Below are 27,838 nucleotides of genomic sequence, written 5' to 3'. Positions count from 1 at the left end.
TCTTAACTCTGTGTCCCCAAGGTCTGGAGCAGGAAGGTGCTCAGCAAACATTCGCTGCATGAAATTGAAAACCCGAAACACAGAGCTGTCTCCCGTGAGCCCGGCCGAGGCCCGGGTGTCCGCCCGCAGCCGGGAGCTCTTTGGCAAGGCCAGCCTGCAGCCAGGCCCGGAGCTCAGCCCTGGTCAACCTCCTTTAAGCAGGCGCTGGGGGACACTGGGGCTGGCACGCGGAGGGCCCCTCGGTGGCTCCTGGCTCCACCACCTCTCCGGCCACCAGACCCACGAGCCACTCTGCAAAGGCCCTTCTGGTCCTGCCTGCACCTCTGCCACGCTGGGCACATTCCCGACATTCCTGTCCTTTTACGCAGCTGGCTGGGCCAACTCTGAGAAGCCTCTGCGGGCCTCACGTTCGTTCTCTTCTGGTAGCAAGACAGCCCTGGCAGCGGCTCGGGTGTCGGTTTATCGAGCAGGCTGGGAGTGGCACTTTCCCAAGTATGACAACTATGTTCGGAATTCCCAGGGATCGCCAGCATTTCTGTGTCTCCCTGTCATGGCTTCCTGTGCAGCTGGAAAACACGTCTAAGGGTGGCGGTGTCATCACAGGCCTAAAAAAGGAGCTGATCGGCTCTCACAGGTCTCCGTGGGAGGGGGGCAGCCAGCCAGCCTGTCTCCCGGCCCCTGCCCCGCCGAGACACGCAGGCAGGGTTTGAGGTTCTCTGCGTGCTCCGGCCTCAGGGCCCCAGGGTCCCCTGCAAAGTCCGAACTCAGGACGCTGGCCCAGGCCCCCTGTCTGCTTCTTGGCTTTGCATGCAAGGACGCCTAGATCCCCCACCCCCCACCCCTACTCCGAGCAGGGTCTCAGGGGCACCCACCATCTGGGCAGTCCAGACACACGGTTGTGCTCAAAGACTTAGCAAGACCCAGAATCAACATGGCATCGGAAAGTCTGTTAAGTCTGAGCCTGTCCTGTCACCTTGGGGACTGCCCATTACTCCATCTGATTTGCCAAGATGGATCCAGGCCTCAGCTGTCATGACATGCAAAGCCCAACTTACTAGACAGAAGGGGACAGAACGTGACCCTGAGGAGCCCTTGTGGGCATCCTCTGCAGGGCGTGGCACTGATGGTGCCTTTCAAGGAACACCCAAGTCTCTCAGCCCCAGACGGGCAGCCCCGTTGGAAGCTGGCAGGAAAGTCTGCTCAAGTCCTCGGGGAAACATTCTCAGGACTCAAGGAGCCCTGGCATTGCTTACAAACCCCTCAACAGGAGACACGAAGCTGAGACGTCTTGTTATTAAGTCCCACTCGGGGCTTCCTCTGACCCTGGCAGCCGTGTGGGGCCGCTCCGGGCCCAGCATCTGGAGCTTTGAGCTTCTCCAGCGCCCCACGGCATCTGCCGACAGCCACGCCGGGGCCAGTCCTTCCCCAGGGAAAGAAGTGGCACGAGGTTCCCGGGACCGTGTGTGTTTAGAACACAGGAACTGTAGACTGGCGGACGCAGGGACACCTCGGTCTTTCTCTCTAAACCCTTCGCCGAATGAGCTGGGGCAGCCGGGGAAGGGACGACGGCCGGCCACCTGCACAGAGCTCTGTTCCAGGTTCCGCTGGGACAGTGCAGAAAGGGGTTGCCTGTTGGATTTCATGTACGTCGAAACTCGAGCTCCTGCCTCACTGCAGAGTCCTTAAAGTGCAGGTGGAATTCCTTCCCACCAGGCCCGAGGTGGACCAGAACCCACGTGTGCTTGTGTTTGTCCCTGAGTGTGGCAGGTGTTTTTGGCCAAGGATTTGAACATAATAAAAATCTATCGCCCTGACTCTCGGAGGCAGTCACCAAATGTGCTGGGGGCCATGAGGGAGACAAGGCCTGTGCCACCCTGGCCTCCAAAACTCACCCCTCCATGCAAGGGGGACAGGCAAGGAGGGGGGCAGGGCACTGGTAGTGGGACATGGACCAGGCTGCCCCTAAGTCTAGTCTCCTGATGAGCCCCAGTTTGGGAATTAGATTCAGACCCCAGCCCCACCTCTCATCAGCTGCGTGGTCTTGGGAAGGTTATTAACGCGCTCACGTCTGACCCTCAGTCTCCTCGCCTGCAAGTAAGCACAGTCATTCCCTCCCAACGCCTGGCATCGTGGTCCTCACTAATAATGGGGACTATTATTCCTATATTCAATTCCATGTCTGCAACTTTATAGCTGGGTGGACTTGAGCACATCCCTGCCTGTCTCTCAACCTCAGTTTCCTTGTCTGCAAAATGAAGTTAGAATGGAGGGAAAGCCCTTGGCTTCCAGCAGGCAGAGAGACTAGCAGTCCTCCAGCTCTGTGGTTTTCAGAAGTCATTTCTAAGCTGCAGACCCCTCTTCTGAAATAGAATCTGGGCCAACTGGTCAGCTCAGTTGGTTAGAGCGCAGTGTTATAACACCGAGGTCAGGGGTTTGGGTCACCGTACCGGCCAGCCGCCAAAAATAATTAATCAAATAAAATGGAATCTAAGCTCTTGCAGGTGATGGATATGTTCATTATCCTGATTATGTGATGGCTTCACGGGTATATGCATATGTCCAAATCCATCAAATTGTACACTTAAAGTGTGCTCAGTTTCTTACATGTTGATTGTATTGATGTATCATGAAGCTATTATAAGCAGATTATACCCCAAAGCCAAGGAAGGTACTCACGCGAAGCCAGGGCTGTCCAGCCTCCACATGGAACCACTGCCTTATCACGGAGCACAGGGGGACACTGCTCTCCAGCTCTGAATTTTGTAGATGAGAAAGCCCAGGCACAGGGGATGCGGGGAAGTGCCCAGAGCCACGTCTCCAGCCCCGAGCAAGCCAGCGTTCCCCTGCATGGCCCTGTCCACAGGCCCCTGCACCCCGTTTCATGCACGACACAACTGCACATCAGTTCTCCAGTGTTCTTGCCTATGAGCCAAAGACACAAATCTTCTATTTCTTGCTCCGAGACAAACAAACCATTGATTGTTTTAATCTTTCACTTTAGTTCTGATTAGGAACAAAACATATGACTTTGGTTTCAACAACAGCAAACTGAGGTCTTTTTTTTTTTTTTTTTTTTTTTTTAATGTTTGCTTAAAAACATGGTCCATCCACACACTGGAACATCACTCAGCCATGAACAGGAGCGAGGCTCTGACACACGCTGCCACGTGGATGAACCTTGAACACATCACACTCAGTGACAGACGCCAGACACAAAAGGCCACACAGTGTGTGACTCCATTTACACGAAATGTCCAGAACAGGCCAATCCACAGAGACGGGAAGTGGAGTCGTGGTTGCTGGGGGCTGGGAGAAGGGATGGGGAGTGACCGCTAGGGGGACAAGTTTTCCTTTTGGGGTGATGAGAATATTCTGGAAATAGAGGTAATGGTGGCACAACAGTGTGAATGTCCTTAACTTCACTGAATTGTACACGTAAAAATAGTTTAGGTGGCAAATTTTATGTTATATATGTTTCACTATAATAAAAAAATAAATCACAACTAAACAAGTTTTTTAAAAGGGCGGGGGTTCCTTCCCAAACCAGGTTCCCGAATAACAGAAGTAAAGGGTGCTGGGCTAATGTCGCTGTACCATTTTTATCATCTCTGTCCCCCACCATGTCCCCAGGATCACAATAATGGAGACCCTTCTTCCGTTTCTTACTGTGCTTCCCGGAGGTGCAGCCCACAGCTGTGGAGCCTTCCTGCTCTTCTCACCTGTTGACACCTGCTCTTTGCCTGCAACCTGGGTGACCACAGGGACAAAAACTCAGTCCTGCCTCCTGAGTGCCTACAGTTTGCCAGGGAAACAAATATGTAAGCAAGTGACAGTGAAACAACACACAGAACAGCCTTCATCTGTTGGGGCTGCTATGACAAAGTACCATAGGCTGGGTGGCTTAAAACTGCTCTCCCCAGTGTGGGTGGGCCTCATCTAATCTGTTGAAGGCCTGAATAGAACAAAAAGGCTGACAGTCCCCTAAGTAAGAGGGAATTCCTCCTGTCTGATGGCCTTCAGGCTGGCACACAGGTCCTTTCCAACCTCTGCACTCAGACAGAAACATCGGCTCTTGGGTCTTGAGCATGCTGGCTCTCAGACTGGAACTGTACCATTGGTTCTCTTGGGTATCGTGAGCTCACTGATTGAAGATCTGATGACTTCTCATCCTCCATAACTATGTAAGCCAATTCCCTATAATAAATCTCTTTGGAGAACACCATTTCCCTTCTCTGAGCCTTAGCTTCCCAGGTATAGCCGTCCGCCTGTCAGGGATGTGGAAATACGGAAAATGCTGAGCTCATAAAGCCACAAGGTGAGGAAGGAGGCAACCCTGAAGCTAAGCATCAAATTATCAGCAAGGGGAACTGAGCAATAAGCTTTGACTTTGCACTTTATTTTGTAAGGGAGTAGGAGCTGGTAATGGTTTCTGAGTAAAGGAGGGACAGACTCCACTGCATTTCCAGAAGCTCATGCTAGCCATTGGGAGGAGAGATGGAGGGAGTGGAGAATGGAGCAGAGGCACTGGTGGGATTGCACAGTAGTCCCCCTCAGGCTGCTGAGTCTCTGGGGACAACTGGCATTGAGTCGTATCACTCTGGCCCTGGACCAATCACAGCAGATGGAGATTTTTTTTTTTTTTTTTTCAGATGCTGATTTCAGTTTTCCTATGTGCAAAATTGCAAAATTCAAATAAGGTATCACTAGCAAACTGAAGTAATACTGAGGGCTCTAATCACTGGAATCCAATAACCAAAATAATATAATAAAAATTTGCAGGCAGAAACATATGACATCCTCTGTCGGTGCGCTGGTTGGAGGTGAGGACTGAGTTGATTCATGTGTGTCCCCAGGCTTTTTCAGAGTTTTCGTTTCCTATTTATTTTTCTGTGGGGACTTTAGAATTATTTTATCAAATTCTTTCCCCTCCTCAAATTTTTGTTGTTTTTCACTCCTTCCCGCATTTTCATCTGGGATCATTTTTCTGTAATGCCCTTTAGTTTTACCTTTAAAAAGGCAGGTCTGCTGGTGAGAAAGTCTGTTTTTGTCTGAAAATGTCCTTACTTCACCTTCGTTCTTGAAGAGTATCATCACTAGATCTAGAATTTTCACTGGGTCCACCTAATTGTTGCTTCTTTTTCCTCTTGAAACGCGTGTTTGTTTTTGTTTGTAATTAACCAATTATATCAAGGTGCAATTCATATACAGTAAAATGATGGGCAGCTCAATCAAGATACAGGACCTTTTCATCACCCTAGAAATTTCCTTCTTGCCCCTTTCCAGGCAACACCCTCCCCAAAGGCAGCAACCTCTGTTCTGATTTCTACCACCACATATTAGTTTCGCCTATTCTGGAACTTCATGTAAATGGAATCCTACAATATGTACCTCTAATGTCTGGCTTCCGTTGCTTTACAAAATATTTTTGAGATTCGCATATGTTGCTTCATGTATTAGTAGTTTATTCTTTTTCATTGTGCAGTAGTATTTCACGGCATGAATTACCATGGTTTGTTTATCCTTTCTCTTGTTGACAGGTATTTGGGTTGCCTCCAGTTTTTGCTATTATTAAGAAAGACTTCTGAACATCTTGTCCAAGACCTTTTGTGGAGATATGTTTTTATTTATCTTGGGTGAACCCCCAGGAGCAGAATTGCTGAGTCATAGTTAGGTATGTGTTTAGCCTTATAAGGAACTGCTGAATCATTTTCCATCAGTAACGTATGATGCTTCCAGTTTTTCTACATCCTCCCCAATATTTAGTGTTGTTGGTCTTTTTAACTTTTGTCATTTTAGTGGTTATGAAGTAGTCTCTCATTGTGTTTTTAATTTATCGTTCCCTGATGTCTAATCACTAGGCACCTTTTTATGTGCTTATAGGACATTTCTCTGTACATTTTTAAGACATTTCTCCTGCCTGAGGTTTCAGGGCTTCTTGAATCTGTGACTTGAGGTCTTTTTTATCAGTTTTTGGAAATTATTCGTCCTTATCTCCTCAAAGATTGCTTCTGCCCCATTCTCTCTCTCCTCTTTCTAGCATTACAATTTCATATATACCCGTCGTCACTGGGTCCTCTGTGTTTTCTGTAACTTTTCCCCCTTTATGTCTCTTGACTTATTCTGGATATTTTCCTGTGTTCCATCTTCCATTTTATTAATTTTCATTTCTTCTGTTGAGTTCTTACTTTTCACATACTGGCATTTTCCACATGTCCACTGTTTTCTGTGTTTGTTTTTGTTTTCTCTGTTTTTTTCCAGTTTGCTGCTAAAATTCCAATCTCATCTATTTATCTCCTTAAACATAATTAACACAATCATTTTAAAGGCTCTGTTGACTCCAGTGCATGGAACCCTTGTGGGTCTGTTTATATTGCTGGTTATGTCTGCTGACTTTTGTTCATGTGGTCTTGACTCTTTGTATGTCTGGTTATTTTTACTTGTGTGCAAGACATTGTATTTGCAGATTTGTATGTAGAAATAATTTGAGGCCTGGGGTAACGTTGTTTTCGTCCAGAGAGGATGTATGTTTTCTTCTTCCAGACATCAAGGGCTGCTAGCAATCTGGGATCACCTCAATCCAGAACCAGGGATTGAGATTATTCAAAAGTCAGCTGCAGTTGCTGAAGGGCCTGTCGGCTTCCTGTCTGCCCTTACCCCTAGAGTGTAACGCTTAGTTGTTTCAACTCACACCAACGGGGGAGTTCACCAAACTCCCTCCCCTCAGCAAGCCCTGGACCTCAATCTGCAACTCTAGCCTTGTGGGGCTGATAGAAGTGCCACTCAGCCCCTCAGCAAACCCCCCATCCCAGAAAAAAGGGACCCAAAAGTCAGACTCACCTCCTGGGCTTCCACCCTCCCCAGATCATGGCTGGAAATTATTCTTTATCTTAATAACCCTCCAGTGCCTTCGAGCAGATGTTTTGATACTCTGTCCAGCTTTTCCAGTTGCCCTCAGCAGGAGAGTGTGTCCATATTAGTTGGCCCACCACTGTGCAAGCCAGAATCTATGGATAGAGATTTTTATCCAAAGTCCAAATGGCTTAGAAGGAGGTCATTAGCAGAGGATCTTCGAACCAGAGAATGACACATGAAGACACATCGTCAGCTTTTGGAATAATCCTCTTATTTTCCAATGGAGGAAGCCAAGACCCAAGCCAGGAGCAGTGCCAGGATGTGAATCCTGTGTTTTCCACTTCTGGACATGTACTGTGTATTCTGTCTTCAGGAACTGGTGGCAGCCTTTATCCCTTGGAGTGAGGTCCCTGAGTGTACCTTTCCCTGAGACCTGAAGCTTCTGTGGATTCTGCAAGAGGCTTAGGCAACTTGCAGTTGCCCGAGGACCTTTTGCCTCTAATGACATTTATGGATGTGACCTAAGCATGACCCATCACCAGACTCTCAGAACTGATAGGAGAGCTTAAAATAATCCAGTCTCACCTTGACTCAGTGGCTCAGAAGGGGAAAGGATTTGCCCAAGCTCATGCATTAAGTCAGACAACACAAAAATGGATCATTTCAGGACGCCCAGTTTCTGGCTCTAGCACTAATTTCATCCATTCCAGTGTTTAATATGATCACCTTCAAACTCTCCGGCCAGGTGAGCTGTGGCGATTCACTACGCCACCCCAGCCTCCGGGCAGGTCAGGGGTGTGGCTGTCGGGTGCAAGCCAGCTCCACAAGGAGCAAGATTTCTCAACAGCGTCCGGCAAACCGGCCCTGCCACATTCACTGGGTGCAGGATGTTCCGGTCACCTCATCTTCTGTCTCTCCAGCAGCTGTGTTTATGTTTGGCAGTTGCCACAGGTCCCTGAACGAGGGCCCCCTTCGTGGCTGCCGGCCTCAGGGGGCCCCGTTTTCTGGCATGAGAACCCGGGGGCCGGGAGTTTTGCTAAAGATGGGAATGTCCCTCTGAGCATTCCAACAGAGCTAACTGGGACTCAGAGGGGAGGCAGCTGTCCCAGGGCCGCACAGCTTGGTAGAGCCGGGGCAGAATTCAGGTCTACTGCTTTCCACGGTGGCTCCACCTTCTGGGGCTCCCTCCTCTCCAGGAGCTGTGGTCTCGCCCCTTTGTGTGTGTTGTTGCTTGAGTTCTGGGGAAGGCTCTAGCCCTGTGAAGCTTCTCCTAGCCACAAAGTGTTGTTGGATGCTAATAAAATGAAACCCCCTTCTGTGTGCATTCAGTGCCATTTCTTAGGGCAGTAAGTCAGCTGAGTTCAGACTGTTTGCATTTCACCTAAATGAACCTCTTTGAGCTGCAAGGTTTCTTCTGATAAGGGAGTTCCATGAAGGCCTTAGATATTGCCCCCAGGAGACACTGGTCTATGTCTGGGGACTTTTGTGGTTGTCACGATTACAGGTGCTCCTGGCATGGAGCAGGTGGAGGCCAGGGACACTGCTCAGCACCTGCAGTGCCCAGGACGCCCCATTACAGGGAAGGATCCAGCCCCAGTGACCACAGTGCCGAGGAGGGGTGACCCTGTACTATAGTGAGTCAAATTTCCCCACTATTGACCGAGTGCCTTTAGGATTTTATAAACATGAGAGTTCATCCAGCTTTACAGACAGGGGCCCTGGACGATCTTTCCGCACTGACACTGCCACCTTTCCATCTCTGTGCACTCATTCCATCTACGCAGCAAACATTTACACCACACCTCCTCCTCCCAGCAGGGACAGGCCCACAGGCAGGTGGCACCGCTCCTGAGGCTGCAGGAAGGGGAGATGTGTTCAGTCAGGGACGGTGGCAGACCTTCCTGGAGGGACAGGTGAGGCCAAGAATCCCTTCTGCACACACAGGTGAGGGCCTGGGAGAGCTGGTGGCACCTGAGCAGGGCACAGCACTGGGCCGGCCTAAGGGTCCCAGCTCTGATAATGTCCCATAGTCACATACGATGCCACCCTCAGGGGACACAGGGGGAAGATGGGAGAGGATGCACAGGAGTCTCAGCTATTTTTGCAACTATCCGAGTCGATGATTATTTCCAAATAAAAAGTTGAAATAAATGATAATAACTAAACCTATAACAAATGACATAATGGACACCTATATGCAAATACATGTAAAATACATAATAATCTAAATATATCACAAATATAAATAAATATGAAATTTGATAACAAGCGATATGAATATCATAAGTAGAAATGCAGTCACGTGTCACTTAACGATGGGGAGTCGTCCTGGGCCATGGGTCATCAGGCCGTGTCGCCGTCACGTGAACATCGTAGAGGACACACGCGCCCCCAGCACGCCCAGCACCTGTCGCTCCGACCGCCGCCATATGTGCCTGTGAAACTGCATAATCAACAATATAAAAATGATGTAGGAGAGGAGGTTAGGGAGACGTGGGCGAAGGGCCACAGGAAATAATAATAAGTAAAAATGATATAAATGTAGGTGCACAAAGATCCAAACACGAGGGGTCTTCAGAAAGTTCGTGGAAAGGTTCGTATTATCTTTTAATTCTATTTTTCCACATTAAGACGTGTATAATTGATATAATATACAGGTAATAAATATATAAATGCAAATAAAATTAATTAATAACAAATGATATGAATTCTATTTTGTATTCTATTCCTCCACATCACACGTGGATAATAAATATAATATACAGATATATAAATATCTTATAAATGTAAATAAAATTATCTAATTAATAACAAATGATATAAATATATAACAAATGAATATACAAATATGTAATAAATGTATAGTAAAGGGCATCAATATAAACTATATAGTGAGAAATAAACATGTGCAAATATGTAATGAATACGTAATAATATAAATGTCCTATAAACCAGCAACTATACAATCAATAATAAATAATAAATGACATAGTATTACAGGAATAAATAAATATTGAATAAATAATAGTAAATAAGTATATGACAAATGATATAAATGTGTGATTAATAAATGTATAATAAATATGACTATATTTTAAACATAAAAACACACAATTAATAAATAAATATAAATAAATAGTAAATACGTAATGGATGATGTAGACATATGAACAAATATAGAAATATATAATAAATGCACAATAAATACGTGGTATGAATAAGTATAAAACTAATATCAGTTAACAATATCAATAAATCCTAAATATAAACAGCTGTAAAATAATGATAAATATATGGAAAATGATACAAGTACGTAATCATGAATGTACAATAAAATAAGTAGCCGCGCTCCTCGCCTCCCCTCGGAAGCTCTCTGTGACTGTGCGCAGCGCAGCAGCCCCGAGCCTTCCTCCCGTCGCCCCGCTCCTTGTGTGGCTGGGGGGTGGCTGGGCAGGTGTCCTCAGCCCTGTTCCAGGTGCTCAGTCAGACCCACAAAGTGACAACCGTGCCCCGACCCTGGGCTGGACGTGGCCGAGCGGTGCACGCTGAGACCCCGCTTTCTGCCCACCCTGGATCAGGCTGTCGCTGCCACTGGGCTGCCTCTCAGGTCTCCTGTACGGCTGTCCCCAGACTGTGGCCAGTCCATCTTTCCTAGGGACAGCCTCGGGCCAGCCCCTGGTGTCCCAACCGATGATGCCCCCACGACCTTCTGGGCCAGCCTCGCACTCTGGCTTGTCCCCGTGTGGCCCTGGGAGGACCGCTTTGGCTCTCTGGACCTCAGTGTCCTACCCCGGAACATGTGGCCGAGCACGCCACACAGTCCCTTCCCTCCGTCCTCACCCTGGTGAGCATTTCATCTGTTTGACCAGTTCTGTCACCAGCCCTAAACCCTCCTGTCCCCTCGATCAGAAGCAAAGATCCCTTTCAGCTAAACTCCGTCACCCCGGGGGCCGGGAGGAGCTCCACAGGGACCCCAGCGGGGTCGTCTAGCCACCTTGGTGGACAGCGACACAGTGACCGCCCAGGTGGGTGTCCCCAAGGCTGGCTGGTCTCAGAGCTGGCCCGGATTCCCACGGGGTCTCTGAGCTTCCTCCCGCCTGTGCAGACCCCCCGAGTGGCCCCTGTCACAAACAGCTTCTGCACAGGAGATGTTTTTACTTGTTTTAAAGAGGCTTTCAGCATAATGGGGACATTGGACCAACTCGGTCCCTGCTAAGTATCCAGGTCTCACCCGGTTGGTGTCAGGCAGCCCCAAAGGGGACGTCCAGCTGTGTGCTACGGAAAGAGGATGTGGCCGGGGTCAGGGAACCCCCCTGACTCCTGCATGGCGAGGGTGACCAACTCGTCCCGGTTTGCCAGGGGCCATCCCAGGCTCGCCACTGACGTGCGGTGTCCAGGGAAAGCTCTCCATGCCGGCACCACTGTGTCCTTGGCCCAGCTGCCCACCTTTCCGCTAGGTCTGTCCACGGTGCCCCGGATTTGTTTTTAACTTCTGTCATTTTAAAACCCCTTCATCCCTCCTATGCTGCTGGTAGGAAGTGCAGCGCAGCGACTTTGGAAACTGTTTTGGAGAATTGTTGAACTTACAAAGTGAAACGTATCCCCGCCTCGGGAGCCAGAGATCCCAGGCCTGGCGACTTCCCCAGGAGGAAGGGACGCTGGGGTCTGTGTAAAACCCGCACGCGAGTGTTTGCTGCAGTTTTATTCACAATCGCCAGGAACGAGGAGCGATGCACAGACCGGGGTTTGTCCCCGTGGTGGAGCCCTGCGCAGCCGCGACAAGGGGACGCGCTGCCGCCTACAGCGCGAGCAAGCTGCACAGTCGCCATGCTCCGCAGGGCGGCCACACGGTGCACCGTGTCACTCTGTTTGCAGGACTTTCCAGAAAGGGCGAGACTACATGACAGAGAACGGATCAGTGGTCGCAGGGGCTGGCCACCGAGGGACAAGACGGGGGAGGTTCTTAGGACGACAGAACTGTCCTCTGTCCTGGTCGTGGTGTTGGTCACAGTGTGAAACCTCATCCGCTGCAAACCCAAGGGGATGAATGTCACGGCCTGCAAATTGTTCCTGGATGAGGAACATTTCAGAAAAGAGCGTGACAAAGAACAGTCGCTGTCACCGATGCTTGAGGCTCCCTTCCGCGTTCGTCCACCTGCACTTCGCCTGTTTTGTTCTGTGCTCACCTGCACGTTAGTGCCGCCGTGAGTGGCCTCGCTCGCCGCTGTCTCTGTCCCTTTCGTCCGCGTGACCCGTCCCCCTGCCTGCCCCGGGTCACGGGTGGCGCCGTTGGTCGCGCACCGCGTCACTCGGCCACCTCTTAGGTGAGCTGCATAGGCGCGTCCTTTGCTGGAGTTCGCTTTCGTTAGCGTTTGTCGTGAAGAAGCGGGAAGGGTGGCAGCGGCCGGTCGGCGTGTGGCGCTGGTGGCGCTGGTGGCGCTGGTGGCGCCGGGGCAGGGTTCGGGTCCCCGCACTGGCCAGCGGCCAACAAGTCGTGGGGCTCGTGTGGTCGTAGCTGTTGACCTGCTGGACTCGTTCTGTGGCTTCGGCTGCTAGAACATATCCTCCCCGTGGCAGGGAATGTTCTGCACTCTTTGTGCTGCTTCGTGTGTGTTTTACTTTCATTCTATGGCTCTTTAGATGGAGCCTCCTTGGGGGTAGCGTAGAGTCCGGCCTAAGCCAGTGGTTCTTGCACAGGGCAGGGTCTGCCCCCAGGGCATGCTCGGCCACATCTGGGGACATCTGTGGTTGTCATGACTGGGGCTGCTCCTGGCACGGAGTGGGTGGAGGCAGGGACGCCGCTCAGCACCTGCGGTGCCCAGGACGCCCCAGCACAGAGAGCGACCCGGCCCCAGTGTCCACAGTGCCAGGGGAGGCTGCTCCTCCTTGGCGAGTCCATGTGTCCTGCCCTTGAGGACGCGCTGCCTCGCCCATGGTTCCGTGTCGTCCTCACGTGATGGGAGCGTCGCCTCTAAGCTTGGGTCTGTTCTGTCTGGGGGTGACGAGCCTCCATTTATAACTAGCCCAGCTTCACAGCACGTACAGGTTGGGGCGCCCCGCTGTCCCTCACCGTCCAGACTCGTGCATGTTGCATCCGTCGGCAGGAAGTCGGGCGCGGCTCACTAGCCTTCTGTTCCGAGGCCAGCCCAGGGCCTGGCAGCGTCTTAAGGTTTTATTTTTAGAGAAGCTCACCCCACACTGGGCCCTAAGCTGCCAGGCCTGAACCAGCCGGTCCTCGAGGCAGAACCGCGGTCAGGCATGTGCACCCAGCCGGGCTGCTGCGCTCTGGCTTCCTCACCCCTGCCCCTGAAGCTCCCACCCTCTTCCCACCAGATTCCCTCGGCCCTGCCAGCTTCTGGGGCCTTCCAAGGCACTGACTGGCCCGGGCAGGCCCAGCCTGGTTGGGGTGCCCGGCGCCATCACGTGCCTTTGCCAAGAGGCAGCTGGCGAGGAATGTTCCTGGCTGACTCAGCACCTCTGCGTGTTTTGCTGGTGTCGGCTTAAACCCCGTGGGGGGCGTGGCTGGGTTGTGAGTCAGCGACTGGAGAGTGACACCAACCTAGACAGGGACTGCAGGAGACGGCTGCATGCGCTGCGGGTGATGCAACCAGCGTCTGAGTCCCGGCATCCCAGCATGAGCCCACACACATACCTACATGTGTGCATGCACACATGGACACACACGGATACACAAACACGGACACAGTGCACATACACACGTGCACACACACACATGCATGTGTACCACGTACACGGTGCACATATACACATGTGTACATCCATACACACAACTGTATGCACACCCTCCACATATCCAACATGCACACATATGTGCACATGTAAATGCATACATTCATGCACATAGACGTGTGCATAAACATGCGCATACACAGTGCACATATACACACATGTATACCCATACAAACAAATGTACACGTACACACGTGCACATATCCACACAGGCACACAGACACATGCACATAGATACATGCACACACAAACATATGCAGATACACACGAACATGAATACATACACACAAGCACACACACATATGTGCTCTGACATACACAGATATATACACATACGCACACATATGAATTTATACACACACAAATACATATCCATATGCCCAAATATATGTAGGTACATGTGTGCAAATACACACACAGGCACACATACACATATGCACGTGCACATATATGCACATACACATGCACACACGTGTTCATGTAAACAGACACACAAATGTACACAAATACATGCACATACACATATGCAAACACACACATGCACACACACACACACCCATACACACATGCACAAACATGCACATACACACACCAACATACATACCGTGTGTACATGTGCAACACATACACACAGATAAACACACTGACGTGGATACACATATACACTTATCACATGGATACACACACGAACACACACACGTGCACACATTCATTCACACATAAACACATACTTACGTACACACATTTGCACACACACACCAATACACACTCACACAGCAGCCCTCTTTGGCTTTTCTATCTGGCCTGGGTTAGGACCCAGCCCAGAGGGAGCCTTGCCCGGGGCATTTTGCCTAGAACAGAAGGCCAGCCATGCCGGGGGCTTGATGCTCCTGTGGGCGTTAGGGGCACGCCAGGGTCCCGGGACCTGGATGACATTCTGACTGTGGATGCTAATAAGACCCCCCTGGCCTTCCAAGGAAAACACGCGGCAGGGCCAGCCCGTTTGTTCTCTGTACATCTCTATATTTAGCACTGAGTAATTTAGGTATTTTTAAGCCCAACCAAGGGCGGTTTTCCCTGAGTTGGATTTTTTGTGGCTGCTTTGAAGCTCACTGTTGAATCAGAGCCTTCTGGAAGCCAACACGTGGGCACTCAGCTTCCAGAGCAGACAGATTTGGGCCTTTTCTGACTAGATGTCTGCTGGAAACAGAGGGACCTGGGCACAGTCGAAGAGTTTTTTTTTTAATTGAAATTTTTATTGAGATCCCTTTAGATTCACATCCAATTGTAACAAATAACATAAAGAAATTGTTTGTATCACTTACTCAGTCCTCTGCAGCGGTAACATTTTGTAAAACTATGGGCAATATCGTAATGAGGATATTGACAGTGATACAGTCCACACCAGTTTTACGCAGACTTCTGCAGTTTGCTCGTACTTGTGTGTGCGCGTGTGTTCGTGTGTGCGCATGCATGTGTGCGCGCGCGCGCGCGTCTGTGCGTGTGCGTGCATGTGTGCGCGCGCGCGTCTGTGCGTGTGCATGCATCTGTGCGTGCGTTTGCGTGCATGCGCGCGCGCGTCTGTGCGTGTGTGTGCGTGCGCGTGTGCGTCTGTGCGTGTGCGTGCGTGCGCGCGCGCGTGCGTGGGTGTTAAGTTCTCTGCAGATTTAGCACCAGTGTATCCGTCACCGTAGCTGGGATACTGACAGCTCTAGCCCCACAAGGATCCGTCCTATTTTCCTTTCGTACTCAGACGTCCCTCCCTCCCCAGCTCCTCCCTAACCCCTGGCAACCATGAATCTGTCCTCCGTTTCTAAAATTTTGTCATCTCAAACATGTTATAAAAATGGAACCATACAGCATATAATGATTGGGATTTTTTTTTTTCCTCAGCATCCTTCCCTGGAGATTCATCCGAGTTGTTGTGTGTATCAATAGTCCATTCATTTTTATTGCTAAGTAGGAATTTTTTGCAAATCTGAAATCTGCCTTCACTTTTCTGCGGCTGCCTAGCTCTGCGAAACAGACAGCGATAACCATGCATTAGTACAGGCACAGAGCGCTATTTAATTACCTGGTTAATGTCTGCCCAGCTGGAACTGAAGCTGCCCAGGACTCTTGAACTTGACCTCTGCACCTGCCATCCCCATCAACACTGATCCCTATGCTGGGTCCTACTAGGGGGATTTCTCATCATAGACATTACTAACATTTGGGGCTGGATCTTTCTCTGTCGTGGGGCCACCCTAGGCACTGCAGGGGCTGAGCAGCGTCCCTGGCTTCCACCTACTCCATGCCAGGAGCACCCCCAGTCGTGACAACCACAAATGTCCCCAGACATGGTTTCGTGGCCCCTGGGGGCAGAATCACCTCTAATCACTGGGTATGGGCTCACCAAATAAAAATCGGATGGAAGAAGTAGGATTTTTGCCGCCTAAAGGCACAGAAAACAATTTGCATAACTGAATTATAGAAATAAATTAACATCACTCCTCCGTCGCTGGTGGGAATTTAACATGGCTCAGCATCTGCCGCACAGCCAGGCGGTTACGCTCCTTGGCATTCACCCCAGAGAAATAAAGACTCACGTCCCCTCGAAAACCTACACATGAATGTTTAGAGCAGCTTTGCTCAGGATAGACAGAAACTAGAATCGTCTGATGTACCGCAACAGGTGGCTGGTTAAACACTCTGTGATCCATCCCACGTACCATGGATTCCACTCGGTAATAAAAATGAACACAGGGCTGGCTGATTATCTCAGTGGTTAGAGCGTGGTTAGAGCGTGCTGCTGACCACACCAAGGTCCAGCGTTCGATCCCTGTGCCAGCCAGCCCCCAGAAAATAATAATAATAAAATTAAAAAATTTTAAATTAAAAAGAAAGAAGAATGAACAAAGTATTGATACATGCAACAGCCTGTAGGAAAAAAGCTAGTCCCCCAAAGTTGCATACCACCGTGTGCATAACATTCTTAAAATGGAAAAAGCACGGAAAAGGAGAACGTATCAGCATTTGCCAGAGGTTAAGAATGGCACTGGGGACAGGAGGGGGTGGACGTGGCTGTCAAAGGCGACATAAAGGGTGATGTTGGTGGGCGTGTCCTACACCTGTAACTATATCAATTGTGAAGTCATACAGGAGCTTCGCAGGATGTTACCACTGGGGTACACTAGGTAAGGGGTACCCAGGACCCCTCTGTAGTATGGCTTAGAATTGCATGTGATCCTCAGTGATCTCATATTTGAAAGTATAATTAAAAATGAAATGAATAAAAATATTTTGGAAAAAGAATAAAAATCATCCCGAACAGCAACAAAGCAGGAATCGTTGGTGCAATCAAGGATTGGACATCTGCGGGGTTGGGGGGCAGGCAGGGAGGTGCTCTGACCCCCCAAAACTGTTGTGTATATATAATACCCAATTCCTAAGGATGCTGGCAAAAGTAAACAGATCCGTAGGTGTGGTTGGTGCAGGAAAAGCAGCAAGAGTTCTCGTGGTCGCGAAGAACTGTGCATTAGCTGCCAGTTCGGCTGGGGTAGGGGCGATCGTTTACCGGAATTGTCCACCATAATAATGGGCTCCCCAAAGCACCCCATCCACTCACAAGGGAACTGTACGGGAGTGACTGGTCTTCCCCCAAATTCACGTCCACCCAGAACCTCACAAGGAAACCTGTCTTGGAAACAGGGTCTTTGTAGGTGTAATTGATTAAGATGAGGTCATACTGGAGTAGGGTGGGCCCTAAATCCAGTGACTGGTGTCCTTATAAGAAGGGCACAGGGGTAGAGAGAAAGAGGAGATGGGGTGAAGACAGAGGCAGGGACTCGAGTGACGTGTCTGCAAGTGAAGGGACGCCTGGAACCCCAGAGGCTGGAAGAGCCAGGAAGGACCCTCCCCTGCAGCCTCCGGCGGGAGCGGGCCCAGCCAGCCCTGGTTTGAAGACTTCTGGCCTCCAGAGCTGTGAGAGGACGCGCTTCTCTTATTTTAAGCACCCCCCCCCCCCAGTTTGTGGTCATCTGCTCTGGTAGCTCCAGGATGACCATAGAGCAGCATTCACCCCAGAAAACCCTGCAGCACCGAGCAGGCTCCCTCTGTCCCTGGGGACCGTGGTGCCTTAGTCTCCTGGAATTGCCAACGTAAACCCCCCCGCCACCTCCTCCCGAGAAGCCACCCCGAGCAGGAAACGAAAGCCAACTTCTTGCTTCGGCCCCGCCCAGGCAGCCACGGGTCACAGCCGAGGTCACCACTAAACTTGGCTGCCCTCAGGGAGGCCCTGGCCTCAGCTCCACTTCCCCAAGCCGGCCCGGCCACTCGCCTCCCAGTGGTGACCAGGGGCCTCCATGTACACACGGGCAGCCATTAGCTTCAATCTTGGCGTAGCTCCTGGCACGTGGTAAACTCACAGCTCTCTGTGAGGTTTGCGGAACAAATGCACGAATGAAACAGAATGAGGGAAACGGGGCTCCCTGGTGACCTGCCTCAGTCCAGAGGCAGGGGGTCTCGTCCAGGACGACTTTGCCCCCACGGGACACCGGGCGATATCTGGGGACATTTGTGGTTGTCACGACTGGGGGTGCTGCTGGCATGGAGTGGGTGGAGGCAGGGACGCTGCTCAGCACCTGCAGTGCCCAGGACGCCCCACCACAGACAGTGACCCAGCCCCAGTGTCTACAATGCCGAGGGGGAGAAATGGGGCAGGGCAGGGATCAGAGAAAAACCCCTGGTCCTTGTTTCCCACCGTGTCCCTCCTGAGCCAGTCAGAAGCCTGTGCTGTCCTTTCCTGAACTCTTCCAGGAACCCCTTATGATCATGACCAGCAAGCAGTGACCCTTCAGCAGCCCCAGGAAGGGGCTGTGGGGGAAGCTGTGGGGGAAGCTGTGCTGAGCTGGGGCTCCCGCCCCCTGGCCGGGGGTTGGAGACTTCGACAACGTGGCTAGTCCCCAGCGTGGGGCTGTGGGTGGCCCAGGGAGGTTCCCAGGAGGTGGGGGGATCCTGTCTCTCCTCCCTGGGCCCACAGTCCTGGGCATCTAAGCCGGCTCACGTCCTTCTGCTTACCCCCCACAGCTCTCTGGACGACGGGGGCCCGGAGCTGATGGCAGACAATGTCAGCCACTAACAACATAGCCCAGGCCCGGAAGCTGGTGGAACAGCTCCGCATTGAAGCTGGGATCGAGCGCATCAAGGTGAGCCTCCCCCCGGGGCAGGGGGAGGAGGGGAGAGACCCATGGGCACGCCTGGCACGTGGCTGGCCCTGAGCAGATGAGGGCATGGACACTGGACAGGAGGGCGGAGGTTTGTGGTGAGTCTGTGCCTCTTGCTGTGTGACCTTGGGCTACTCACTTAACCTCTCTGAGCCTCCATTTGCTCAGCAGAAAGATGCAGCTGATGTAACACTACCTGTTGGGTTGTGGTGACAATCCGATGTGCCACAGTGATCTGTAAATGCAGTGGGACCAAGGGCAGGGCTGAACCAACCCCCAGCCCTCAGGCTGGTTGAAAGGGTCGTTGGAGGCACTTTCTCTCTCCCCTGTCCCCTGTCCACAGATCTCTGTCTGGCTCTCCTGTTAGGAAAGTTCAAATAGAAGTTAGAGACACAGTCCCAGGAAGGGAGGAGACCCTTCTCGTGTCTGCTTTCTTCACTTCCGTGTCGTGTGACCGTCTTACAAAGTGTGTCTGATTTTTGTCCTAAGAAAGAAGGACGGCAGCCCCTACTCACAGACACTGAGCCCGTGCGGAACATGCAAAGCCAAGTGGAACCGCGTGATTAGGCAGTCAGCAATTCAGACAGACTTTCAAATAACAATAATTTGCATAAAATGAAATTAGCCATTTTAAAGTCAACAATTCAGTGGCATTTAGTACATTCGCAATATTGTGCAACCACCACCTTTATCTAATTCCAGAACATTCTCATCACCCCCAAAAGAAACCCCATCTCCATCAGCATCACACCCCATCCCCTCCCCCAGCCCCCCAGCAACCCCGAATCCACTTTCTGTCCCTGTGGACTGGCCTGTTCTGGACATTTCATGTATATGGAGTCACGCACTGTGTGGCCTTCTGTCTCTGGCGTCTGTCACTGAGTGTGATGTCAGGGTCCATCCACATGGTAGCGTGTGTCAGAGCCTCGTTCCTTTTCATGGCTGAGTAATATTCCAGTGCACAGGTGGATCACGCTGTGTTATGTGTTGATGAATTTTAAGTCCTCACGGGGACCCCAGGATGACATCCAAAACTCACACGTTTTCCCTTTTCAAGTGACTCTGGACCAACAGCCCTTCATGGCCACTTACCCAAGAAGTACTTGACAGTGTTCAGTGGATCTTTCTCACCAAACCAGTGTCCACAATGTAAAGGACAATGAGGTGTCTCTGAGAGGCTGTCTCCTGTCCCCGACTCAGCCTGCAGGCACCAGATGAGGACTTAGGCTCCACACAGAACACCCGGGTGCATTTACTCCGATTCTAGATTAGCTCTGCTCCAGCTACTGCTGCGCTAGTCAGAGAAACAGACCCAACAGAGAGAGACTGATTGTAGAGTTGGCTCCCGCGATCGTGGGGCCGGCCGGCGGGAGACCTGGGCAGAGCTGCTGCTGACGACCAGCTGGAGGCAGAATCCGCTCTTCCCAGAGGACCTCGGTCTTTTCTCTTAGGCCTTCCACTGCTTGGATAAGGCCCACCTACACGGTGGAGGGTCCCTGGCTTTACTCAGAGTCCACTGATTTAAATGTGAATCACATCTAAAATTTACCTGTGCAGCAATATCTAGAATCCTGTCTAACTAAACATCTTGGCACCACGGTCTAGCCAAGGGGATGCATGAAATCTCCCCTCGCCCCGCATATTCACTCAGACCCCAATTCTCCAGCGCCTGCAGCTCAGCTCCCAGCCGTCCCCAATCCTGTCCCGCCATCCCCAGATCCAGCCAGGAGGGCAGGAGCAGGGCTGCCTCCCACGAGAGGTCCGAATGTTCCAGAGCTCTGACTGCTGAGGACAGACCTGAACGTTCAAAGCATTCCTTCGGGCTGAAGTGGTTTCCTTTTGCAAGCCGGTGCCAGCCCCCAGCCCTGGCGGAGGCGGCGACTCGGCTGCCCCGTTTGATGTCGAGGAGGAGCCCCCCCCACCCCTTTCAAAGTCAGGCTGAGGGAGTCAGGACGTGACCCACCCTGCCTCCCAGTCCCGCCTGAGGGTTTGCGTCCCCCCACAAGCGACCAGAACCACAGAGGCTCACCAGGGACAGACTCGGGCTCAGCCGCCCAGCACGGCGGGGCACAGGGGTGGCCCTGGCATTTGGGGAGAGAGCCTTTCTGTGAATGCGGCGGCCACCAGGAGGGGACCCACACGCTGGGGCCACATCAGCAGCTGTTTCCAGAGTCTGGAGACTATTTCTGTCCCCAGGGGGGGTTGCTTCCCAAATAGAAGTCTAGAAAGCAAACTGGATCCGCGTCATCAAAGGCAGTGGCTGGCGGGCTCACAAGAGTGGCACTTTTCCCTGGCTGTGGGCAGGAGCGTCCCCCAGGCTGGCCGACTTGGCAGAACCCTGAAGGCAGCCTGCAGGCTCCCGGCGGCTTGAGGGGACAAGATTCTGAGCGTCCTTGGCATCCAAGTGTCGATGGTGGGTTTGGGATGCTAAGGCACTTCCTAGGACGGAGAGTTCTCGAAGCCTTTCCTCCCCCTGCATCATAACCCCAGAGCCCCCCCATTGTGCTCTCACCTTCCAGGTGAGAAAGCCCAGCTGAGAAGGTTCACAGAGTCCCACAGGGATCCAGGGGTGGAAGGATGTGTCCCCCCTGCACCCTGGCCTGTGACACCGGCACCCCAGCCCTCTAGCCCTGCAGGGTGGGCAAAGTGCGGCAGCCCCTATAGCATCCCCAAATGTGTGCCCAGGAGAAACAGGGAGAGAGGTGGCCAAGGGACGGCCAGCAGCAACCTGATGTGGAGGGTCCCACCCGTGACAGGAAGCGTTAGCCCTCGCTGGGGTCACTGGGTCCCCAATGGGTTCAAGCAGCATCAGGAAGATGGGATTCAGGATGGCTTATCTCGTCCTCACAGGGGGCCCTGTGGACGAGGCCGGGTGTCCTTGCTAAAGCTCCCTCGGTCATGTCGATGTTCAGGCAGGGTTTCTCCTGTTGGAGCCTTTCTTGGGTAGGGTGGGGGGTTGACTGAATCCTAAAGAGGGATCCGTCTGTCCCTGACCCTTTTTGCTCAAGACCCAGCAACTCTCGCTGAAGCATGCTGAGCCCTTTCTCTTTTATTCTTTAATATTTTAAAAATTGTGATAAAGGCCGGCCCGTGGCTCACTCGGGAGAGTGCGGTGCTGATAACACCAAGGCCACAGGTTCGGGTCCTATATAGGGATGGCTGGTTTGCTCACTGGCTGAGCATGGTGCTGACAACACCAAGTCAAGGGTTGCGATCCCCTTACCGGTCATCTTTAAAAAAAAAAAAAAAAAAAACTGTGATAAAAGACGAACAATGTAAAATTTACCATTTAGTGGTATTTAGTGCATTCACAATGTTGTACAACTAACTATCTCCCTATCTAGTTCTAGAACCATCACCCCAAGAGGAGACCCCGTCCCCATCAGCGGTCACTCCCCACCCCACCCCCAGCCCCCGGCAGCCACGAGTCCACGTTCTGTCTCTGTGGACCGGCCTGTTCTGGACATTTCATGTAAATGGAGTCACACACTGGGTGGCCTTTTGTGTCTGGCGTCTGTCACTGAGCGTGACATGTTCAGGGTCCATCCACGTGGCAGCGTGTGTCGGAGCCTCGTTCCTGATCCTGCCTGAGTGACGCTCCGGTGTGTGGACAGACCACGCTGTGTGCGTCCATCCATCTGCTGATGGACACGGGGGCTGCATCCACCTTCGGGCTGTTGGGAAGGGCGCTGCTGTGGACATGCGAGTCCCAGCTTCTTATCTCTCCTGTCCCCTCCTTGTGCCCACACACAGGTCTCCAAAGCCTCGTCGGAACTCATGAGCTACTGTGAGCAGCACGCCCGGAACGACCCTTTGCTGGTCGGAGTCCCTGCCTCCGAGAATCCCTTCAAGGACAAGAAGCCCTGTATTATCCTCTAGCTGTGTCCTCATGTGTGCCCCGCTCTCTCTCTGTCCCTCTCTCTCCTTCTCTCTCGGGCAGGGTGTCATTGAGTACTCAGCTCCAGCAAAACATGTCGAGTCCCCAAAACGTTTAATCCCAAAAGAAATGCAAAATGTGTCCACTGCCCGGATGGGGTAAAATGTGTCCCTTGGGTTTAGGTGGATTTTTAGGTCCAACAACTCAGCCCTCTCGCGGGCCTGACCAAAACAGGGATGGTGGCTTTACAGTCCCTTCTGGTTAAGGACAGCTGGGATGCCCGATGTGGTGACAATTTTTTAAAACTCTCCATTGCCACTGGAATTATAGACTCCGAGCCAAGGAGGAAAGGAGGGTGACTTCGCCGCTGGCTCAGGTGGCCATCTGTGAAGAGACTTCACAGGTTGCTGGGATGCTTTTTTTCTTTTTAAATTTAAACCAGTAGTAAAATGGGGGGGGGCGGGGTGACATCATGAACTTTTGGGGAAGAAATCTCTCCTTTCCGTTTAAAAAATTGTTACTCCATATTACTAAAATTGGGTCTTGATGGCTGAGCCTGTAGCAGAACCGTCTCGTGGAATGCACAATAGGTTTTAGGGTCCAGGAGGGAGGTTTTGTCTGTGAAACGTGCCCTGTGTTGGCAAGTGTCATCCCCCTGTGACGTTTGTCACTTGACAGCCATGCCGTGGGCCCCGCCCTTCCCTGGGGACCCTATCCATGGCAGAAATGGATTTTCAGGCCCGGCCCGGGGAGTGGCCACTGGGATGGCCCATTGTGCTTTGTTCTGTGTTGAGCACAAGGCATCAATGCGGTCCTCAGAGGCTTTGATCAGACTCGGCCCTTCCTGTTTTTCTCAACTTTCTCTCTCATCACCGTGGCCATTTTTCAAACAGAAACACGGGCTGGGCCACCCCTGCCTGGCAGGGGCAGCCGCCTTGTGCTTGGGCGTGTGAAAAGTTGCTAAATTTTCTGGAGGGGACTGCAAAAGACTCTGGGAGATGAGACCCTTTGTCCCACACGTGGAAACGTCTGCTCCAGTCTCCCCCTCGGTCATTTTGCTTTTCCACCCCATACAATCCAGAGCGTCCGGTTTGAGGATGTGACATGCGTTTTAAGTGGGACCTGTCACTCATCGCAACAGCCTCGGAAATTTGCCATGTTGTGGGTAGGGCTGGGGAGGAGGCTCTTTTATGATTGCTCTGTCCTCTTCCACGCCAGGGACAGTTGCAGGAGCAGGTGGCAGACGAAGACTCTTGGGGGCCCAGCCCCTACTCAGCCCTGAACTTGGGAATCCCCAGGCTGCCCCGGCCGCTGACCATGGGACTGACCCGGAAGCAAACAGTGGAAAGAAACTAGTCCAGCTCTGTCCCTGCTGCCCCGATGGGAATCAGAGCCTGAGGGCCCACGCGAGGAGTGTTCCTGGGTGGCCGCCCAGGGTGTCCTCGCAGGCAAGTGGGGCAGGGGCCAGTTTCCCAAGGCTCCCTGCTCAGCCGGCCTTTAGGGCAAGTGCCAAGGCGCCAATCTTGCCAAAGCGAGAAGGCTTTGGGTGGGATGCAGGTGAAAAGGTGCAGGCAGGTGGCGTGACCTCAGGCTGACTCCCAGAGGGTACAGACCGCAGGCGCAGGCTTCTCCCCTGGCACCCAGCTCTCTACGGCTGGTCCGGAGGGCCTGGGGCTTTGGGGAGCCCAGCTCCACCAAAGCGTGGTTGCACCAGGAGAGCTGCAAAGGCTGTCTGAATACTGCAGTCTCCTTGGCTGGGCCTAGGGCGCGCCTCTCTGCCATCCCTAGCGGGACTGCAGGAAGGGACAAAGCCTATTCCAGAAACCCAGGCCTTACCCAAGGCAGGGAGGCCAAGGGCACAGCGGGGTTTGGGGGGGTGTGAGAAGCCCATAATGCAACTGCACAAGGGGCAGAGCATGCATGCCAGGGAGGAAGACCCATGTCCCCACCTGGACCCTTTCTTTCCAACGAACCATCTTGGTACCTGGGAACTAACGCAGCCCCGTTTCTCTTTAAAAGCCTTAATCCCTTGAGTGGGCATCACATCCCTGCAGGGCCGTCCTCCGACCCTCGTGCCCCACCATCCAGGTCCTCTGGCCGCTACCTCCAAAGAGGATGGTAGATTTTGATCTCAATGTCAGCGGGACCCTGGGGGCCCAAACCTCCCTTCTCTTCCTCCAGGGCAGAGGGAGGAGGGGGACACAGCCATGCCAACCCAGCCCCATCCTGTGTTCTCCCCGCTGACACGACTCCAGAGCAGCCAGCACAGGACGAAAGCCTCCAGAGAGACGCAGCCCCGGGCAGCCGGGACCCCCGGGCTGGGGACCTGGCGGGGTTAAACCCGGGCCTCGGCGGCCTCGAGCACCTGCTCTGGGAAACACTTCGCTCTGTAAGGCCCTAAACCCACATCCTCCTGCCCCGCAGAGAGGACCCTGCACAGTCAGAGACCCCCAGGGCCCAAGTGTTCTAGGTAAACTGAGGCCCAGAGAAGGGAAGGACAAGTGTCTCCAGCAAGTCGGGCCTCAGCTGCCCATACCTGGGTTGTCCCCAACCTGTGCCCCTGCCACCTGCACACCTGCTCAGCTACCTTGTCCTCCAGTTTCTTTCTAAACTTAGAAAAGAAAATCCTCTATTTTTGTTTCCTTTTGGAGTAAATCCCAATGACCATACTGTGGGAAGTAACCCCTGCAGACCCGAAGCATAAGTGCACGCGTGCCCTAGCGGGAAGCGTCCAGGCCTTCTCAGGACCGTGAGTGCACCGCCAGCTGGCCTTGGCGGCAGCACCGGCTCTACCCTTAGGGAGACAAGCATCTCTCAACCATGTAGGGGGGACAAAGATTTAAGGACACACAAGCACCCACGTTTAAAAAAGAAAACAAGGCAGCGGTGGGAGAGGTGGAGTCTCGTTTCTTCTGCAGCTGGTGTCATTTCCAAGGGGCCTGCTGTGAGCGAGGGTGGCAGGTGGAGGGTGTCTGGCCCCCTCAGGTGGTCCACCTGGGCAACGGTGGGACTGCAGCAGGGACTCCCAGGCTGCGGGAGCTGGTGGGGCCTCAGGCACCTGCTCTGGGGGACACATCACTCTTTAAGGCCCTAAACTCCCTCCCGTCCCCAACACCAGGAAGGCGCTAGAACACGTCTCCCTCCCCCGACTGCTCAGGCCAAGATGAAGTGGCTCAGTGGTGACCTGAGGCCTCCAGGGACATAAACTGTGGCTGGGCAGGGCAGAAGGTGCTTGTCTTTCCTCCTTTCTGCTCGGTCCCTTTGATGGCCCCACCGCTGTGTTGGGGCAGGACGCTGGGCCCCCAGGCAGCTCATCCATCTCATCTTAACAGCCCTGGGCGTTGGGGTGCGCAGGAAAAGGTGATCAGGCCCCTGTCCCCACCTGAGTGACCTGGGAGGGGGCTTCCGGGCTGAGGCGAAGCCCTTAAACCATCACCCTTCCGGAAGGGACACATGAAAAAGTCCACTCGATGCTGAACCCTCCAAACAGAAGCCATACGCCGACACTCTGCCTCGTCTCTCTGTCCACGGACACCGTTGCCAAGCATTGTAAAGACCAGTTCCCTGTTTCCAGCAGCACTCTGTGGTTCTAGCAAGTTCTATTCCCAAATGCATTTGGATGTCTAGTTGTTTTTATTTCTGATTTTAAAAAAATTCCAGGTGGGCCACACCCAGTTCCTCGCAGTGTTTTAATATTGTGTGGAATTGTTAATATCATGTGAATTCATACACAATAAAAAGGCTCAGTTTTCCTTTTCTCCTGGCTCTGGGTTCTTCCTTCTCTCCCCGGCAGAGGCTTGCAGGGGGAGGAACCGGGTGGGGGGGGATCCTGAGCAGGACACCGTGGGCTTGGCTCCAGCAGGGGTGACTGGCTGCCCCGAATCATCCCCACTCCCTTCACTGGCCCAGGGAAGAAGCGACAGGAGGGGCTCCCTGGAGAGGCTGCACGTCATGCCACGTAGAACCGAGGGCAGCACCCGAGCCGGTAACCAACAGTCAGCTTCTATGGACTTTCCCATTTGTAACTAGAAAATCTAGGAGGATTGCTGATAACACCAAGGTCAAGGGTTAGGATCCCCTTACCAGCCAGCCACTTTAAAAGAAAGAAAATCTGTGAGGAGAAGCTATTAAGGATCTGCATACGCCTCGGTTTTGTGGCCCCTGGTTTAGGGTTGTTTCTGTTTTGCACTGCGGATGGGAAGACACCACACACTTCTAAGGGCTTGGAACGTGGGAAGGTCTTAATGCCACCCCTTCAGCCTTGTTCTTGGTTTTCCAACCATCTGAGAACCACCGTCGACCATCAAAGACCCAACCCCCAGGGCAGAAGTTCAGTGAAAGTCAGAGCCCTCTTGTACCACACCACAAAGGGTTAAATTTTTAATAAAATCTTTAAATGGGTGATCTGACTTCTGGGCAGAGAACTTTCTCCATGGAAGACATTTACAGATTCGACTACATAAAAATGATCCTCTATAAATTAGAAAGTATCAGATTAGAAAGCAGTTTAAAATCTAAACATAGTTACCACCAGACCCAGCAATTCTACTCCTAGGTATGTACACAAAAGACTGAAAGCCAGGAGTGGAACACAGGTTAATACACCCACGTTCACAGCAGCATTGTTCACAATAGCCAAAAGGTGGAATAGCCCAAGTGTCAAATGGATAAACACAATGTGGTCCGTCCACACAATGGAATATGACTCAGCCATGAAAAGGAGATTCTGACACACACTACAACAGGGATGAACCTTGAGGACACTGTGCTCAGTGACATAAGCCAGTCACACAGGGACAAACACTGTGTGATCCCACTCACAGGAGGTCCCTAGAGTCGTCAGATCCACAGAGACAGAAAGTAGAATGGGGGGTGCCAGGGGCTGGGGAGGAGGATGGGGAGTGAGTGTTTAATGGGAGTTTCAGTTTGGGAAGGTGAGAAAGTTCTGGAAATGATGGTGGTGACGGCTGCACAACCATGTGAATGTGCCACATGCCACAGAGCTGTGCACTTAAACATAGTCAAGAGAGTAAACTTTACATTATATATAACTTACCACAATAAGAAAAAAAAAAAGAGCTCCTGAAAATTAAGGAGGAAAACACTGAGATTCCAACAGACAGACAAATGGACCTGCGGTATGTGCCGGGAACAT

At 52.1% G+C, this 27,838-nt stretch overlaps 1 protein-coding gene across 1 annotated transcript in view; it reads left to right on the top strand.

Annotated features, from left to right (window-relative positions):
• GNG7 (G protein subunit gamma 7) overlaps positions 1 to 26,408 on the top strand; it is a 166,534-nt gene extending 140,126 nt beyond the window's left edge. Inside the window, exons 3-4 of the mRNA XM_063110648.1 lie at positions 18,670 to 18,788; positions 22,560 to 26,408. Of these exons, the coding sequence (XP_062966718.1) occupies positions 18,708 to 18,788; positions 22,560 to 22,685 (207 nt within the window). The 5' untranslated portion in view covers positions 18,670 to 18,707 and the 3' untranslated portion in view covers positions 22,686 to 26,408. The remainder of the gene's footprint in view (positions 1 to 18,669; positions 18,789 to 22,559) is intronic.
• Positions 26,409 to 27,838: the final 1,430 nt, after the last annotated feature.

This window comes from Cynocephalus volans, chromosome 10 (genome assembly GCF_027409185.1).
Source record: "Cynocephalus volans isolate mCynVol1 chromosome 10, mCynVol1.pri, whole genome shotgun sequence".
Classification (NCBI taxonomy): Eukaryota; Metazoa; Chordata; class Mammalia; order Dermoptera; family Cynocephalidae; genus Cynocephalus; species Cynocephalus volans.
This window is presented reverse-complemented; position numbering and strand designations above follow the sequence as displayed.